Source organism: Kwoniella mangroviensis (assembly GCF_000507465.2).
Source record: "Kwoniella mangroviensis CBS 8507 chromosome 1 map unlocalized Ctg01, whole genome shotgun sequence".
In the NCBI taxonomy this organism is placed as follows: Eukaryota; Fungi; Basidiomycota; class Tremellomycetes; order Tremellales; family Cryptococcaceae; genus Kwoniella; species Kwoniella mangrovensis.
The window spans coordinates 7727198-7745562 of NW_027062533.1; the positions used below are offsets into that span (position 1 = coordinate 7727198).

The following is an 18365-nucleotide window of genomic DNA, read 5'->3' on the forward strand; positions in this document are numbered from 1 at the left end:
TATCGCTTGACAGGAGGACAGTGGAGAAGGTGCCCCGGCCGGATCACATCGCTCTCTGCAAGGGTCGGTGGAACGATCTGGGGAAGTAGTATGTCATCCTGGAGAGAATGAGGGATACACGTTGGTGATGTCAAGTGAAGTAAGGTTGACCAGGACCATCATCACTTGGCCATGAAATTGAAATTTAGGGTTGGGTTCCGGTTCGAGATGATGCAAGTGCCACATTCGTCCGAGCGATCAGGCGATAAACAAGCAGGTTGGGTGACAACAGGTGAAGGACGATATTCTCATTCGAACATTCACAGACCGAAGGCACACGGTGATCACAGAACAATGACTCAGCTCGCTCGAAGGTCTACTACTGTATTGACAAAGCTTCGGTCAATGGACAAACGGGATGTGCTGACAGATGGCGGATGATCCGAAACGTGATTGATGATTCTTGGTTCAGTGCGGATGGTTACGCCCTACACACGATGGGTCAGTCTGGACCACTCCAACGTTGAATGATCATTTCCCCATCAAAAGTAAACAACGCATGAACCAGTCAAAGCCTATAAAAGCTGTTCATAGCGATTTGACCCAACTACTCTCTAACTTTTCGTACATCCTCCAAGAACCCACAAAAATCGCTCCTTTATTCATCCTTCACCTACCTGTCTCAGTAATCGGCTATCATTCCACTCAGCTCCCTCACAACTCTCACTACAAGCTTGCTTGGCCACCAGCATCATGGAAGACCAAGTCATACCACAGAGTATCAATCACCAAACCTTGATCGTCCAAACTTCCTCTACCGACATTGCTCACATCAAGTTGCTAGAAGAAAAGGTCAAAAAATTGGAAACCGAGAGCAAGAAAGTTAAAACTCAAAATGCTAATCTCAGGAGGACCAATCGAGAGCTAATGAATGAAAATAGAGAGCCAAGGTCGGTAGTTGAGGATGAAGAGACAGGTAACAATGTCATCGAAGATTTGAGGAGTCGAAGACAGGTAATAGAGAATAGAATCAAAGGATTAGAGAACCTGAGGAGTCAAAATCAGCTATTGGAGAATAAGATCATAGGACTAGAACATGAAGATAGATGTAAAGGAGACAGAATCAAGGAGTTGGAAGATCTTTTGCAACTTCATCATTACAATTGTGTAGAAGAAATCGATAACCCCAAAAGTGATAAGGCTCGACAAGCAGAAATGGATCGACGACTCATCGAAACCCAGCAAGCCATCGTATCTAAGTTCGAAGAGAGGGTCAAACAGCTAGAAAAGGAGAAAAGTGACCTCGTTACCCGAAGCCGAACAGAGAAGAAGCAACTGGAAAGTCAGTCCGCAAAACACCAAAGTCAGCTGAAGCGACTTACCGATGAGAAAGGAATTTTGGAGCAGGAGAAGGAGAAGATATCAAAGAGATGTTCAGAGCTAGAAAGTAGATGTGATAATAAGGATGAGCAAATGAAGAAGATCACTGCTTTTCTTGCGCAAGCCAAGGATCTTGTGCGTGGTGCAGAGCAGATTCTCAAAGGTCCCAAAAACTGCAATACTTCCGATTCATCAGTGAGTGAATCATTGTCACAAAAGGTTACAGACAGCTGAGCCTTCTCATATTTCCAATTGTCGAGGGCCGACCTCCAACGACCAGCCACTTCTCCACGATCACCCGGGGAGAAAGCTATATCTGAAGTTGAAGATGCTACGAGTATTCAAACCCCAAACTCAGCATCTCCAACTATCAGAACCATTGAACCGGAAATTCCGGTGAATGATGGATTTCTTTCCCATCCCATCCGACAGGTTGCTTGGGATAACCCAAAACTCACTTCGACCCATCATTTAACTCCTCATCTTCCTTCCTTTTGGAAGAGTGCATTCTCTGATTTAGAATGCCGGAAAAAGGGGGATTTTTGTGTTGAGATCCTACGGGTCTTACTCACTTCTCTCTCAGTCAGTCTGCCACCACAGCTTCACGGTCTGATTCGTTTCACTCGTGGGAGGTCCTCTGCGGACTGCAATTTCCGTGCGGTGAACAAGCCCAAAGACAGTTTTGTTTTTGGTCCTCACGGCCGTAACCCGACAGTCGTTTATCTGGCGGAAGCAGCTAAACCATTTTCGTGGAGGATACATAACACAGACCGCAATGACGATCGAGTGAGTGAATGCTTCAAAACCATGGTAGAAGTCACATTCTGAACTTTGAACCTGTGGCGTCAGGTTGACATGATTCTTGTGAAATGGGAAAATTGGTCAGAAAGAACTTTTGCGACCGTTGATTGTGCAGATCTTTGGATTGTCACAATACGATTAATCAGAAGCTGGGTGACCAAATGGAATTCGCTGGAAGATTTTTTTTCCGTTGAGCCCACCTCGACAACTCACTTTGGCCCTGCAACCGAACAGGAGAAATGGGATAACTTCCAACTATGTCGACAAACAGCAGCTTGGATAGTGGAACATAGGGAAGAGGGTCAAGAGATATACAGGAAAAAGAGCAAAGATCAGCAGTGGCATAAGATGAACTCACAGGTGAAAGTGTCGAGGGCAAATTTTAAAATTTGAAGATAGAGAAGGAGATACAGGTGAATCCAGGTCTAGGTAATTCGAGAAGAGACAATGGACTTTTAATTTACAGTACCCAGACTCCATGATAATCGTATTATCTTATCACACCAACGACTTTGTATAAATGAGTGAATCGGCTTGGCTTAATGAATTATTTGGTAACGTCTGTATAGCATATGTATATACATTTATCATCTTTCGTTCAATCATCACAGACCATGCCTCCCGACTTCCGTTCTTGGATTCTGAAGTATTCCACTGTATGGAATATCGCGCACGTGAACATGTGGTAAGACAGCTATTCATTTCATTTGATTTTATTCATTCCTCGACATCAATGAACAAAATATACACATCTAGTGTTTTCAGTTGTTATTCAGGGAAGAAAGTTTCTACAATGACGATGACGGCGATGATAATGATCAATAATCTATATAAGAATGAAAATTTAAGGAGATATGTACAAGATACGATGAGACCAAAAAGGAACATGAGCTACATGACTTCGTGTACATGTATTGTTTAACGAGTCCAAGCGAAAGTACATGAGATAGGAAGAAAATAAGGAACAAACAGACCGACATGGTTCGTTGGGTATTAACATGATGGAAATTAACGAGTCACAGATGACAGATATATCTATATTCAGAAAGTGGAAACAATGGGATAGTATAAATCAGGGGAGGGTGGAATCTATGTAACAACGTGAAGATGACGAACGAAGAGAAGACAGGTAACAGAAAAGAAGATGCGAATATACGATATGCAAAGGAATTTCTAGGATACAAGCATGATGATGCTCAAAAAAAAATATAATGAGATAAGGATATGATGACGATCCAACCAAATGGTATAATCCAAAACTTCGTGTCGATGTGAAGTTTTACTTCGCCGCAGTGAGCGAAGGTGAAGCAGTACTACTGTGAATTTGTTGTGCCCAAGCTCTCGTATCAGCCGGTGAAGCGTGGAAACCAGGAGCCAAATGACCGAGAGGGTTAGTCGGAGATGACAGATCAGAGTTCTGCTTCTGTTGTTGCTGCTTATGACCAGCGCTGGTGGGTCGGGGAGTAGCGTTGAAATTGAAGGCATCTTGAGCCGAGTTGTACTGTCTCGTTGGCGTAGGTGTATTTCGAGGTGAATTGTGACCATTACTTCCAGTACCATAGAAGGGGAATCCGTTGGGCGAGTTGTCGCCTTTCGAGGGCACGAAAGATGGTCGACTGTAGACCGGTTCAAGCTCAACAGGTGTCATTCGAGGTGATTGGAAGAAACAGAATTTATCGAGCTATGAGAGGGGATGAGCACGAAAGTCAGTCAAGCTTACCGGGTTCACTATACTTTTCTAACTTACAAATTCCTGATAACTGGTATCCAGCATCTTCTTTTGATCTTTCTGCTTTGGGTCGATCTCAATTGGCAAAGAAGCCAGATCGGGCGTCGACTCGTTGCTCATAGTCTCTACTGGAGAAGATTCACCAGTGGAAGCTGATGGTGCAGGTGACATCGGGATGGCTGGGAGACCGGCGTGGGTTGGCGTAGGTGGCGAAGAAAGATTTGACGATGGAGGAGTCATGAGACCCAGATCAGCGTTCTCAGCATCGTGCATGAGCTTTCTGAGATCACCAGTAGATCTCTTGAGAGTTAGAGGTCTGTGTTCTGGGGTCGACTCCTGTTCATCTTCTGGAACCTTGGGGGATCGATGGGCTGTGGGGGTAGCATCGCCACTGGAGGATTTGGAGGGCGAAGCTGAATTCTCCATGGCTTGGGAAAATGAGTCCCAACTATTGTTCTGACCATTCCAACTGGATCTTCGCTCATGACCCATATCAGGAGCTACTAGTGTGGCATAGTTACCATTGATGACATTCATGCTGGTCCTTCGTTGTAAGTCCACAGGATCATACGATTCCGGACTGACAATTTGAGGCATTGTGGGCGACGCATCTTTGGTTGGGGACAGAGGAGGCGACGGCGCACAATACTTTGCAAGTGTAAGGTGAGCGTGAGTAGAAGGGGGAGCAGGAGGCTTGAATGAATTAGGCGGTGGAGTCTGCATAGGTGAATCAGGTCGAGAGGGGGGCTGGACTTGACCGTTCATTCGTTGTGACAGTTTGGGGAATACCCAAGAAGCAGGACCAGACGAAGGAGCACCGAAAACCTTGTTGATATTCGCCGAAGGTGGAGGTGCGTTGCTCTTCCTCAAGCCTGGGAGACCTGAAGGCTGCTCATCGGTAGTATAATTGGCGCCTAAAGCTGGAGGCAGAGACGACCGAGTGTTGCGACGGGGTGCGGGTTTCTTGAAGGTGAAGTTGTAGTTCATCCCATCGTTCGAATCCCACCAATCTTGACCTTCGACTGAGTAATGAACGCAAAGTATCAATTGACGCTCATCAAGTTTTCGCTTATAGTCGTCAAGTTTGATGGAGAAACTGAATCGATCCCATCCTTCATCACCACTGGTAGCAGCTGGAATATGACAGACGTGGGTACCAGACACTTCGGAAACGGTCCTACGGGTCAATCAAGTCAGCAGGGGTGAATTTCCGAGAGGAATGTCGGGAACTCACTGCCAATGGTCAAGTGTGAACCTGACCGCAACCCATTTCTGGAAAGCGACGTTTCTGACGACGACAGTTCCTCTCATACATAAAGGTCCTAAACCAGATTGTAACTCTATTCTTTCCAGCAGCACATTCTCTCCTACCAGACTACCTCTAGCGTCAGGTGAGAAATCGGTTCTCTTCCTAGGTATCCTACCAGCACCTTCCATGATTATTTGATTTTCATCCGCCGCTTTGGCAGCTGCATTTCTTCTCGTTCGGAATTGGACAAAGTCGGTATCGGTATCGTTCTCCGTCTCAGTTTCGGTATTAGCAGCATTTTCGGGATCTGCGGCTTTCCCTACAGCCGTGACCTTCTGTTCCCTAAGGAATAGCACCACACTCTCTAAAGCTTTGGCGTCTCCTTCACTTGCATCAGCAAATCTCACACTCTTCGATCGCTCTTCACCAAATCCACGAGGACTATCGTGTTCATCAGTAGGAGAATCATGTGCTTGACGAGTGAGATCTGGTGTTGACATTGATCGTTGTTTGAGGGAAGGTTTCACTATTTCACCACTCTTCTTTCGGATCATGTTGATCGGTCGAAGCATTGTTGAGCTACCACCTATTATTGGTGAAGAATCATCCGAGTGGGATACCGGTGGCGGGAAGGTTATCTGAAGGGAACCAGTTGAATTCTGACCACCTCTGACGTGACCAGCGGAGGATCTTCTCATGCTGGCTAAAGTTGGTCTGCTGCTCGGTGAGAGAAGACCCCTAGACGCCGACGATCTGGGAGGTGGTTTGAACTCTGGGTCGAAGGCGGGGAAGGGAACCGATGATTCACCATTCTTGGCAGGGTCGTGTATGTGAACAGGAAGAGTGACGTGTGGACTGCTGGGTGTCGAGGGGAGTGACGAATCGGCAGTGGAATTAGAGGTCATCGAGTCTCGGACAGCTCGATGCAGGAGTGGTGATTTGACAGGACTGGGATGGAGTTTGAGACCCAACGAGCTACTCTCCGCGGGCGGTAAGCCTGACACTGGGTGCGAACTGGGTCCAGAGGATGAAGGTGATCTTCGGGGTAAACCTTCCATCGGTCGTGAGATGGGAAATGTTTGTGAACCGATAGCGTGAGTAGCTTTCGATATAGTGTCGAACATCCCTCGGCGAGGCGTAGATGAACCAGAGTGGCTTGAGTTTCGACGAGGGATACCAGGCATGGGTCCAGAGGAGGAACCCACACCATAGTCGATGTCCTCGATGTGCTTCGGTGGTGTGTGGTGACTTTTGCGGTGGAAGTGGAAGGGGCTCTCCTGTCCAGGAGAGGTCATAGGCGAATGTGTTGGCTCAGCGTATGGCATGATGATCTCTTCGGTACTAGGAGAGGAAGAAGTCAAGTCAGCCTAGAACGTTCATGTGTACTGAGACGATGTTGAGGGAAAAGGGAATGGAGTATGGGGTATCGGGAGCAAGAGTGTGCACAAAAGAGAAGACGGACGAAGCATCAGGCTTTGTAAGGACGATAGTGATCATGACGGTTCAAAGATGACGTAGGAATACGAAGATGCAAGAGACAAGAGTCAGGTGCTTTAGGCAAGATGAGAAGGAAGCGCGATTCCAACGAATAGTACCTCGAGTGAGAGATCACAAGACATCACACAATGGCGAAAACATACCCCAAGAAGTCACAGTGGGAAGACAAGGCAATTGTCGCAATCTGCTCGAATGACGAACGAGTCACCCCTTACGGGGCAAGCAAGAAAGGAGGAGGCGGTGGTGATGAGTCTTTTAGACTCATACGATCTCTGAGTCGAATAATGAAAGGAAACGATGTGAAGAACGAGAAAGACGAAATGAATGATCAAAGGGAGAGTGGAAAAGACAATTATAGTATGAGAAAGGAAGATGGGAGTATGGAAATGCCATTCAACGGAGCATGTCGGGTTTGATAAGAGAAGGAGAAAAGAAGTTTAGATATACAGAGATACACAACTAGCTTTGACAAAGTTTGATCGGCGGTTCTGTCGGCTTGGTGACCAACAAAACTAGCACACGATCAAATGGATCTAGTAAGTGGTACGTGGGAGAATTATCAACATAGGCGGTGCGCCCACCCTTGTCGGGGCAAAGGGGGAAAGGAGAAAGAAAGGTTCATTGAATGATGAGTGAACAATAAGGATAAGAGATGAGATGTAGCCAGTGGAGTGGTTGTGTAGACTCTTGATCAGATGATGGAGGCGTTTGTCTGGGTATGTGAAAAGAGAAGGTTGAAGAAACAAAAAGTCTGTGCGTGAGAAATGTTGCGAAGTTGGAAGAAGCATCTCGCAAAACTCGAAGGGGGAAGACGACAAGATACCAAGACAATCGAAAAACAAAGCTGGAAGAAGCCGTCTGGTTCCCCATGGGAAGATTGTTGGGGGAAAAGAGAAGCAAGAGATGATACTTACTCTTGGTAATCCTACAATTCAGCAATCCACAAAGTCTTTTTGACCGTTTGATAGCTGTTTTGCGGAATAAGGGGCAATGGATGGTATACTATGGAAGGTTATAGTCGTATCGTCGTCGTTGTTATCGTATCGAGTATTATACAGTTTCAAGCCATGTTGGTAATATTGAGCAGAGAAAGTTGAAAATGGATAGGAAGAGAAGAAAAAAGTATCAGTCAGCTCGAGTTCCTGTTAATGGTGTTGAATATATGTTGTCAAGAGAGAGAGAAAAAACAAAGTTGATGGTGAAATAGGGAATTAAGGGAAAGAATAAACAAATACAAGAGGAGTGACGTAGATGACCAGATAGATGATGGATGGGGATGAAGATGAGGCTCGTGCGTCGATCCAAAACATAACACGCGTAAAGGATAAGGTGGTTGTGTAGATGTCTGTGTATGATTGATGGTGCACAGACAACTCAACATCAAGATACCCAAGGTCGAGGCCAAAGGTACCCCTTTAACACGATCATAGATCAAAGGATATCACACAAAACATAGGGTTCATAGCTTCGGATTCTAATCGAAGACCGAAGAGAAGCACACACCGCAGAGTAATTAAACGAACACGAACTACAACTCCGAGAAGAGCGAGATCCGTGGAGATAGGGCAAGGAGAATTTGGCGTTCCGCCGAGCAGCTGATCAAACGCAATTGATGATCAGATCAGGTGAACATCACGGTGGAGAGAGGATGTGTGAAACGTTGAGATGGTAGATAGTATGAAACGAGGAACAAGAAGGCGATGATCACGGGAGTGAGAGGAGAGGAAACGAACATACGATTATGAGATTCTTTTTTATTGGAATGTTGGAGATGGAATGTAAATCAAGTAAGTAAGAAAACCAAATGAAAACAACGGAATAACCAAGGTTATTTATGCTTGAGATCTGATGGGGGAGAAGGGAAGAATGGAGTCGTAAGTCAATTTTATACGTGGGGACCTCTGATTTATGGTTTTTAAAGTTCGATACACAGGAGATGAGGTAAGATATCTAGAGAGCGTCCAGCGTTGAGTGATGTGGTCCTAATCTAGTGGATTCAAATTGAATGGTGTATATGTGTATGGGTATTCGTGTCCTTATGGTGGATAATAAGGTTGAACAAAGTATTCAGACTTCCCTCTACTCTCCGACGCGTTTCGAAAGGATCGATGACCAGCACCGTGAATGTGAGACTGAAGGATGGTAATGATATCAAAAGAAAGTGATGATGTGATGCAAATAAGTGATGACGATGATAAGAATGATAGCGATAATTGGAAGCTGAAAAGAAGGAAAAAGGAGGAAAAACAAGGAGGGGGCAGGTAGTAAAACCCCAAACGCTCCCAAGAGTTATCCCTCCGCGAATGACCTTGACGATCCGAGGATACAAAACCAGAACAGAAGCACAAAGCTGTCTCATTCAGAAACAAAAACAACGGAATCCCGTGGAGAAGAGTATTACCAGAAATAGAAGGAATGAAATCAGGTAGGAATGCTACTACACCACTCACCTTTTTCGGTCGATGATCTGATCTGAATCCCAACTATCCAACAGTCATCCAAGCTATTCTAGACTGGACCTGGTGATCTGTTCTTGTAATTTGTCCAATCCCCGAATGACAGCGTTTAATCTGGGGTTGTGGTTGTCGGTTGTCGATGGTTGATTCAATCTTAAGAAGATGGAGATTTCTGAGGTATCACCTAGGTATCGTCTGAATACCAACAATCACAATAGTAATACGAGTAATCAACATTTGACCAAGAAAGGTGAATAGGCGTTTGCGTTGCTGATGGATTTGAATCGGTGTGTGGAGATGAGATGGGGAGAGGAGGGATTTGAATTGGAATTTGGACTGGGGAATGTCTAGGTGGGGTGAAACTTACAAATATAATCGGATGTTTCAATCGCAATTTCAATATAATTTCCGTTCTTTGATCTTTTATTCTTTCTTATTCAAAGGAATCTCTCGTGAATGATTGATTTTTACTCGAAACAACGATATTGTTGAGAGCTAGCAATTATAATTATATTGACAAAACATCATGGTCGGTATCGTTGATTGTATAGATTTCTTTCCTGTCAATTAATCATACGCATCCACAATCATGTACTACTATCGTTAATCCCCACGTTCTCCAGTTTTGATTGCGTACTCGAGTATCAAACAAAAGCTGTTCGGCCGTTCCTTCAAGTGGAGCTTCTCACGGATGTTTCCTAGTTGCTGCTATTGCTAAATGGTGATGATGCAAGGAGATATACGATGATTGATAACGATTTTTTTGCGTGGGAAAGTTTAGTCTGCGACTGACTGACTTGGCGATGATGTCTGCCTTTGTACAGTGTGCTGATAGATCGGTGAAAGCCGGCGGGACAAGATGAGGTGCTAAAAAAAATCCCCAATTGCTGATAAGTCTACGGAGAGACACTTAGCACAGCGTGTGAAAGGGATAGGTGCCTTTTGCCGCTGTTCACTGGTTTATTGTTCTATTCGGGATTGGAGTAGGTAGATCTTGATTTTATGACTAAAAGTAGATGAGGTCGGGTTAAAGATTTGTATAAGTTGGGTCGGATTCAAATTTCTGCTTCGATCTCTTCCAAAGATTCTCTTCTGATCCTTTTGTTTGACCTCACTACCTGACTTTCTCAACTACTCGTATATCTTGTTGACCCCGAAGTTGCCTTGTAGCAGCGAAGCTGAAGTACGTATCTTCGAGTGTGAGTGTGAGTGTGGGAAAAACCTGAGACAACCGAAATGCGATTTTCACCGAAGTGATTTTTGTCGTTGCAGGCAGGCGGCCGGTTATAACACGAAATTATATAGACTGATGTATGTGTTAACGATATTATTAAAATCTCTATGCTATGGATACAATATGCCAGCTATGCTTGGATGCATACGTTCGAGATGCAAGATCGTCTTACCAGAAGAACCAAGTACAAGTTTTGGGAAAAATGTTAATTTCGTGATCTGCCCCAATACCTGTCCAAATCTTACGATTCACCTACAAGTAAGCATTTGCTGCGATGCTTACTAGCTTAAACATAATAATTACGTGAGCATGTATAGGATTATAGGAATTGTTATTTAATAAAGGTATGCCTATTCGGACGCTTCCACTGTACAACCGTACGAACAGAGGAATCGTCCGATACTTACTGCTTACTGAACCATTCCTTTACGTGCATCATACGCCACTTCCACTGATTTGGGTGAAAGTCTCATATGCCAATCCCTTCGTTAAGGGTCGATGACTAACCTTGTCTAGTGATTTCGCCCTGGTTATTCCAGACTTGACCATTGCCGACGGAATGCATACTAGTTAGCTGGAGAAGATGTAGAAGCAAGTTCGATGATGTGTTCATGTGGAATGTTTTTCTTGTTTTACACTAGCCGCCAAATCCCGCCAGCATGTATTCAGGTAGGTAAGATAGACTGACCAGCGACTAGTCTAAAGCATCGGGATAGGTTCCAGTATACCTTGTATATGAAATTACTGCACTGCGATCCGTTTTCCCTAGATTCTTATACCTTTATACAACACTCTGCGTACTTCTACTCGTCTCCCATAGTGGGTTGGACAATCGGCATGTCGATCATTCATTCTTCTTATATGCCGAGCCCATCTTCTTCAGTACCCGCACTACAACGCATCTCATGATTATACAGCACCACGTACCAACTGAACAACACAAGATTCTATCAGTACGGCAGTAACGGGTTTGGCAAAATGACGCACGTCAATGGCGTAAACCATCTTCGACGAATAACGTCCTAAGGACCTGACGACCTGACCCTTCCCGTGGTCTCTCATTAAACAAAACAGATCTAGGCCTAGATTTTCTGCTTGACAAAGCTGGAATTCACCGAACCCACAGTGAGCTATTGGTTGGGGATATGGTCGTACTCGTACCGATTCTCTGGAATAGAGGGGTCCGTGCGTTGGTATTGGTCAATGCAGAGGAGCTCCGAATGAGATGGTCCTTCTTTGGCAGTTCACGACGAGCTGTTCCGACTAATCTACACTACTTTCCGAGACTGAATCGTTCTCGTCGTGACGTTCGTCGTATCCCTTTGGGTTTATCGTGATGCGTAGTATACATATATAATACATGACCAATCATATGCATATACCAATGAAGTGGCAGAAGGAGAAGTCGGTAGATAGCAAAAAGATCGTAGAAGGATGCGACATTGGAGATTTATCCGTTGATCTTCTTGGTTCTTCCTTGTCTCTGCGATAAATGTCAATGTCAGCACAAGTGAACGTGTGCGACAGGTCCCCAACATAATCTCGTTCGTAGAGCTCCTCCGTCAACACAATGACAGTATCGGTATCACTCACCTTCTTCATCCTTTGCAATTTCTTCGCACTCATCTTGGCTTTCATATCTTCCATTCTCTGTTTCTCTGCTGCTCTTTCTCTTCGTTCTTTGATGATCGATACTTTCCTATTATCCGGAAGAGAATTCATTGGTCCATCAGCATTTCATGATTCATGTATGCATGACCCGGGTTGGGAGGAAGCAAGGCGTATAAATTCGGTAGAATGCTGGAGTGTAAAAAAACCCACCTATCCTTCTCAGCCTGTTTATCATCCTTCAACTCCTTCTCAACAGCTTTCATAGCTTCCTGCTGTCTATCCCTCTCCCTCCTCTTCTCGAACGGCGTCTTGATGGAGTTGGAGATGTAACTTCGTTTCACCGCTGTCTTGTCACCCTTGTGAGCTTTACCGGGTGTTCGTCCATTGCGAGATGCTGCTACCGAGACGGTCACTGGGGCGGTGGACGTGGAGGAGGATGCTTCGGCGTTGACTTCTGGCATTGTGACGGTACTGCAATTAATTTAGGTCTGGATTGGTGAAAGAACTTGCGGTGATGAATACGCATAAAGTGGTCGAACAATGCTTGACGGTAGGTGGGATCCTTGAAAAATCAAAATCACAATCCCAAGATTTACTATCGATCACCACGGAGATACCTGCCATGTCCGCTGTGCGCGGTTGGGTTGAATCAGGAACGGAATGTTCATTGTTTTACCCTGAAGGTGTAATGTTGAAATCAACAAGCCACTCTCACTCTCACTTTCGATCTCTCATTCGTTGTCACTTTCATCCACATCTTGTAATCTCATCATCGTGATCATCACCTGGCTGTGTCGTGTGCTTTATTGCTTGATATACTACTCCTTGCTGTGTGAGATCGCTTCTCTTGTGTCTTGTCGCAACAGATCCTTATTCGGCTGGCCCGTGAAAATAATAACGTTACCATACAATCGACAGAACAAAAGTATCATGTCGACGGCTGCTACTTCGACCCCTAGGAAGAGAAAGTTAAGCGTAGGTGACGAGACTCCTCGAAGGAGTGTAAAAGGGAAAAACAGAGCAGGGTAAGCTTATCTACTATGTTTGGGGGCATGCATATTAGCTGACCATGTCCCCTCAACCTAGTCCACCAACACCCAATCCACCTTTGGTCCCCTTTCCTACACCCCCTCATACTCGAACTCGAAAAGCCAAGTATGTCGAACCAATCCTCTCTGAAGAAGATCAACCTATTCCTTCATCCTCCAAGAAGTCAGCTTCGACCGATAATCTACCTCCTCATCTTCAGACTCTCTTAAACCTCCATCACTCGTTCAACCTAGCATTATCACTCTTCATAGCTACTCATCCACCAGTCTTACCTCCTCATCCTCCATCAGCCACTTCTGTTCTCTTACCAAATTTGACCAACTTCCTCTCTATTCGTGAAACAGTCGAAAGGACTTCCGGTCGTCGATTCGGATTGCAGGAACTAGGTCGTCTCGCCTGGGTTTGGACATGGGATGGGAAGAGTTTATTAGATGACAAAGCGATAAGCGAAAAAAATAAAAGGGCAATGATTGATGAAGATGATGATGATAACCCCTTCTTGGTTCATAATACGCCCAAAGCCAAAACGACCGCCGCGGATGTGGGAGCAGGACATGTATCGGGATTGAGCTATCTGATCACGCCTACTCGAACGCTGGATCCTCAGACAGGACGAAGGGTATATACACATGGACTGGGGATTGATCTAGAGTTGAGGAAAGGTGAGACGAGGCAGGTTTTGCATGGTGGAGCAGAAGGTGGGATAGGCAACAAGGGTCAGGGAGGGGGTATGGGTGCGGTCGGAAGATGGAATACGAATGGGGATGTGAGGCATGAAGTGTTCAGAGAAAGGTTGGAGAAGTGGGTAGAATTGAATGGTGGATATGAGGTGAGCTGATCGTTTCCACGAACTCAAGTGATCCAGCTGATGATGATGTTCGATATGGAAGCCGCCTGAAAAATCAATATTACCAACACCTACAACATCTGTAAATTCTACTCGATCGTCTGTACCCCCTATACCAGTATTACCCCTGCCTCATCTACCATCTTCGACTCTACTTCCATCTGCCAATCTGTTCTCGTCGTTCTCCTCTCCATCTACCACACTGACCCCTCAAAAGGCTCATCCAAAACCTTCAACGGATTCACCAAAGACAGCAGGACTGTCTGATCCGTTCGAGTTGACAGATGAGAAAGACGACAAGAAAGGGAAAGTGGTACGGCCTGGTTCAGTAGATGAGAGAAGACAAGCTATGATGGATCGAGTGAGCTGTTTCACAGCAGACAAGAGATAATCAGCTGACCAAGGAACCTTGTCTTCTTAGATCAAAGCTCGTTCTGGGAATAGCAAGAATCCATTATCGACGTTAGGTTCATCTGCTGGAGGAATGAAAAGGACAAATTTGCTGTCTGCTACAGGGCAGCAAGAGGAGCTGAAGCGGAGGTCGACGTTGAGTAGACTGGAGGGTATAGCTGAAGGCGTTTGGATGTGAGTGCTTATACCCATTCCTGTGGCCCTTGCTTGATGTTATGTCGGAAAGAGATATCAGCTGACAGAAGTGTGCTTTAGGATGTTCTCTGCCCCTTCACCTGGTCCTAGCACATTACCTAATGCTCCTCGAGGTAGAAGGAAAGCTATACCCATGACGGAAGTAGCAGACGTAATCGTAAAAAGTTCTAAAACTCCTATATCTACCGGTACGTGTACCGCCACTGTACTTCCGTGTCGTCAAAAGCCATGGAGCTGACATATAGCATCGCATAGCCGAAGCTACCTCCTCTTTGCAACTTTTAACAGAACTCTGCCCGTTCTTCTTGACGATCAAGCAGATAGGTAAACAAGATTGGTTAGAGATGCCTTCAACGCTAGCTGCGCCTCCTTCACCTGGATCAACAAGTACGATTGCTCAACCACCTTCGATGAATGGAGGCAGACTCGCTCCTCCCTCACCTTCAACTCCTGGACGGTCTTCGTCTTCTCTGGAACTGGCCGGACCAGCAAGTCCCGGACGAGTAAGGAGGGTAGGTGGGTTAAGGGAAGTTAGAGAGAGGATAAGAAGGGAGTTGGGCGAGTGATCTAACGTATTATGATCCTTGATATAGATATAGGTAGATTATATTTAATGCATAATATATCTTGTTGTACCGTACTCCAGGTAACATGATCTAACGCTCTGGGCTCTCTTAGTCTTTCCAAAAACACCTGGATCCATTGTGGGTATATCAATCTGATTTCGACTCGTTTGCGGGGTATATAAGTGTATGTGTGTGTATGTGTGTGTATGTGTAGGTCGAGTGTCTTCTGTTACCGAAAGCTCCATTATTTCCTATCTACCATCCTAACGCTTATAGCAGGTTTCTCGTCAGCTTTCTCACCCTGCAATACATTCCTATCAATCATCAAACCCGCTAGTCCCACTGCACCGATGGCCAAGCCAAAAATGATTCTCGCATTAGGTGCTAGAGCTATGAGACATTCATAGCACAAGACAAACATAATCAGCATTCCTTTCTCCCCGATCGATCTGATATCTCCACACTGCCAATAAACGGAGTTTCTTCATTGAGTACTCGGTACAATTCGAGCAACTGTAGAAAAGCACTTACATCTGAAAGACCCATACAAACTCTTATTACCTCCCAATTCCACCGTTGGTATGCTCTTATTCACCTGAGGAGAATGCAACCCCGCTGCTCCAATTGCTGCTGCCGCTCTAGCTGACCGAGCTATCGGAGAAGGTAAGATGGGTTTCCTATCTGGACGAGCACCTGCTGCGGAGCGGGATGTCATTGCCGATTGACTAGGTTGGGATGGTCGGGATTGGGACATATCGTGTACTTTCTGTGGGTTCGTGAGAGATATTGGGGGAAAGTCAAGAAGAGATAAGATCCTTAGTGTCTACAACCTTTGAATGCTTGATGGTGGTCCTCTCATCGCGTTTATCCGAAATTGCGACAATTCGATTTACGTAAAATTCTACATGCTCTGTCGTTAATCTTATATAAAGAGGGGATGAACATGAACCTGGAGGTGAATTCTAGCATAGTCTCGGTTGGTGATGTCGGATCGACCTTGTACATGGTAATAGTGAGCTGATTAGTGGAGATGACCAGAAAGTCTCAGTAATATACGAGTGTTGTCAACTCGTCCAATTCGATTGAATCATACATTCTCTCTTACATATATAATCGTACAAACATAATCTCAGTATCGATCGATCAATATAGATATAAACAGCTAAGTGAGGAATATACAGTGGTATACAAGTAGAAGAAACAAACAATCTCACACGCAAATTCATTGATACATTGTCGGATACCGGATCAATCATTCAGATTTCGGTTTGTCGGGAGCATCAACTCCACCCCAACCGAACCAACCACTTGATCTCCTCTGATCTCCCATAGCGGGCCTTTGTCCATTAGGTGCACCTAAAGCTTCATCACGGTTGATCTGTTCGTAATCGCTTGATAGCCTCACATGACTACTATTCTTCGAGTTTGGCGCAGAGTTGAACAACGATTCTTCAGAGTTACTTGAACTGGCTGATGGTCTGCTTCGTCCACCCTGGAATCGTCCCGATGCTGCAGCTAATTCAGGTGATGAGATACCATTGCCACTACCGCTCGCATGGAGGTACGTTCTGGATCGAAGGGTCGTATCGGATGGGGAAGATCTGACACCTGGTGTAGGAACTGGGATAGGCATAGACATGGATTCAGGGACCTGCTCCGCTCGTGCGGGGAAACCTGAACTTGCTGGCGCAGATCTGTTAGAGGATTGAGCGGAAGCTGCAGCTGCGGTGAGAGCAGAGAGAGCGACTGGCATGTAGCTGTGGTAGGATCAAGGAGTCAGCTTGTGTAAATAAGACTCGATCAAACCAGAAGAAGTGAGAACATCCACCTCAGATGATAGATGAAAGAATGTGGAAGGTACACTCACTGTCCTGCATATCGTGAGAATAACCCATAAACCTGTTGTATAGCACCCGAAGCTGGATCTTGCAGGGTGGGAGGCTGGTGTAGTCCGGGGACATCAAATCCTTGAGTGTCACCAACATTATATCCCCCTTGATTAGGGAAAGGCTCATGGCCAGCTGGAAGAGCGATCTGTAGGGATTCAACGAAATCAGTGATAACGTTCACCTGGTTATGGTACTGATGATGGTGGCTTTTACACCCACGTTGAGTTGAGCTTTGACTTTCTCCCAACACCAACCCAATACACCTGCCAAAGCTGTAGAAGCTCTCGATCTGAGACTAGCGAGGAAAGCATCGATATCCGATTCATGTTCGTGGAAGAAAGGCGCAAGGTGATTTGTGTAGATGTATGATGAGCCCTGGTATCGCAGCGACACAAGCAAACAAGAAATACAGAGTGTCAGCTGATAGGGATAGAGGGATGGGTGCTGGTTCGAGACATGATTCACCTCGGATTGGGGAAGGGAGAGATAGAGGAAGATGAGCGTTTTGATCAAGCTATAGAATGGGAGCCTGTTGGTGATTCAGTGGTCAGCATTGCGCCATGAGTGTATAACAGTATCACCGTGCATCAGATGATGACCCAGAAGATCCCCGAGATGTAAAGGAAGAAGAGGAACGAATCAGAATACGTACCAAGTGAAAGTCCACCCTAGGACACTTTCAACCGCAGTCCATGTACCCACCACAGCCCAATACATTAACCACCTCTCCACTTGCGCCATGGCCTCGGGTGAGGAATCCGGGTGGTGAGATAAAGCCTTGTATGATGCATATGCCGGATAGAGGTAGGAGCAGATGTGACTGTTGAAGCGAGGAATGATCAGTATCAGCGGCAAGATAAGGTTGGACGGACGACGTACCAGCTCCACTTGGAGAGAAGGGCGATCAACATGATGTATTCCGTCGAAACTTCTAGTGAGAAGAAGAAGTCGATATGATGAACAGTACGATAGATACCTGGATGGACTGAGTATCTGTTTTATGTTGTCGAAGGATGGACCAGTTTGAGATGGAATGATGAAATGTCCAAATGACCTCTTTTACCTTTCATTCCGGGTTTCTTGGTTCCGGCAGTCACAGATCAAACACTCACGCGTATATAAGGGCGGAGTGGCAAAAATCAACCATCATCGCAGGTGGCCATACTGTAGTCATGCTGTGCTCTCGACCTTGCATATGTGCACTTGTTTGACTTGTTTAAGACACTCGCTTGGAACAGTTGCATTCCCTACTGCCTGCAGTCCAATCGAGGGACCTCAGTATGACCCATACTGCCATACAATTCTCCAGTATCGTAGAAAAACTCACGATGATGTGGTTCGCCTTGAAATGCCACCTTTGTGATCCTTTTGGAATGTTTCATAAAGACCTTCTCGACGATTGGAAGAGCGAAAGCATATAAACGGCCATAAATCCTCTTCTGTTCGTGTATAAACCTTCCAAAGTCACCTT

At 45.4% G+C, this 18365-nt stretch overlaps 6 protein-coding genes across 6 annotated transcripts; 2 read left to right on the plus strand and 4 right to left on the minus strand.

The window, feature by feature from the left end:
- Positions 1-732: 732 nt before the first annotated feature.
- I203_102907 (uncharacterized protein) lies at positions 733-1430 on the plus strand (the record flags this gene model as incomplete). The annotated part of the gene is made up of 2 exons (XM_065517206.1): positions 733-1321; positions 1387-1430. The coding sequence occupies 2 exons, from the start codon at positions 733-735 to the stop codon at positions 1428-1430; spliced, it is 633 nt and encodes a 210-aa protein (XP_065374024.1).
- A 2009-nt stretch (positions 1431-3439) lies between these two features.
- On the minus strand, positions 3440-6463 carry I203_102908 (uncharacterized protein; the record flags this gene model as incomplete). The annotated part of the gene is made up of 3 exons (XM_019147184.1): positions 3440-3841; positions 3908-5066; positions 5124-6463. The coding sequence occupies 3 exons, from the start codon at positions 6461-6463 to the stop codon at positions 3440-3442; spliced, it is 2901 nt and encodes a 966-aa protein (XP_019003734.1).
- A 5312-nt stretch (positions 6464-11775) lies between these two features.
- On the minus strand, positions 11776-12397 carry I203_102909 (uncharacterized protein; the record flags this gene model as incomplete). The annotated part of the gene is made up of 3 exons (XM_019147186.1): positions 11776-11808; positions 11919-12024; positions 12147-12397. The coding sequence occupies 3 exons, from the start codon at positions 12395-12397 to the stop codon at positions 11776-11778; spliced, it is 390 nt and encodes a 129-aa protein (XP_019003736.1).
- Positions 12398-12866: 469 nt separating this feature from the next.
- I203_102910 (uncharacterized protein) lies at positions 12867-15005 on the plus strand (the record flags this gene model as incomplete). The annotated part of the gene is made up of 6 exons (XM_019147187.1): positions 12867-12961; positions 13023-13815; positions 13877-14194; positions 14255-14418; positions 14500-14627; positions 14695-15005. The coding sequence occupies 6 exons, from the start codon at positions 12867-12869 to the stop codon at positions 15003-15005; spliced, it is 1809 nt and encodes a 602-aa protein (XP_019003737.1).
- A 244-nt stretch (positions 15006-15249) lies between these two features.
- On the minus strand, positions 15250-15759 carry I203_102911 (uncharacterized protein; the record flags this gene model as incomplete). The annotated part of the gene is made up of 2 exons (XM_019147188.1): positions 15250-15395; positions 15537-15759. 2 exons carry the CDS (start codon positions 15757-15759, stop codon positions 15250-15252), a joined length of 369 nt encoding a protein of 122 aa, XP_019003738.1.
- Positions 15760-16257: 498 nt separating this feature from the next.
- On the minus strand, positions 16258-17805 carry I203_102912 (uncharacterized protein; the record flags this gene model as incomplete). The annotated part of the gene is made up of 6 exons (XM_019147189.1): positions 16258-16762; positions 16873-17039; positions 17114-17269; positions 17360-17423; positions 17547-17714; positions 17774-17805. The coding sequence occupies 6 exons, from the start codon at positions 17803-17805 to the stop codon at positions 16258-16260; spliced, it is 1092 nt and encodes a 363-aa protein (XP_019003739.1).
- Between the last annotated feature and the right edge of the window lie 560 nt (positions 17806-18365).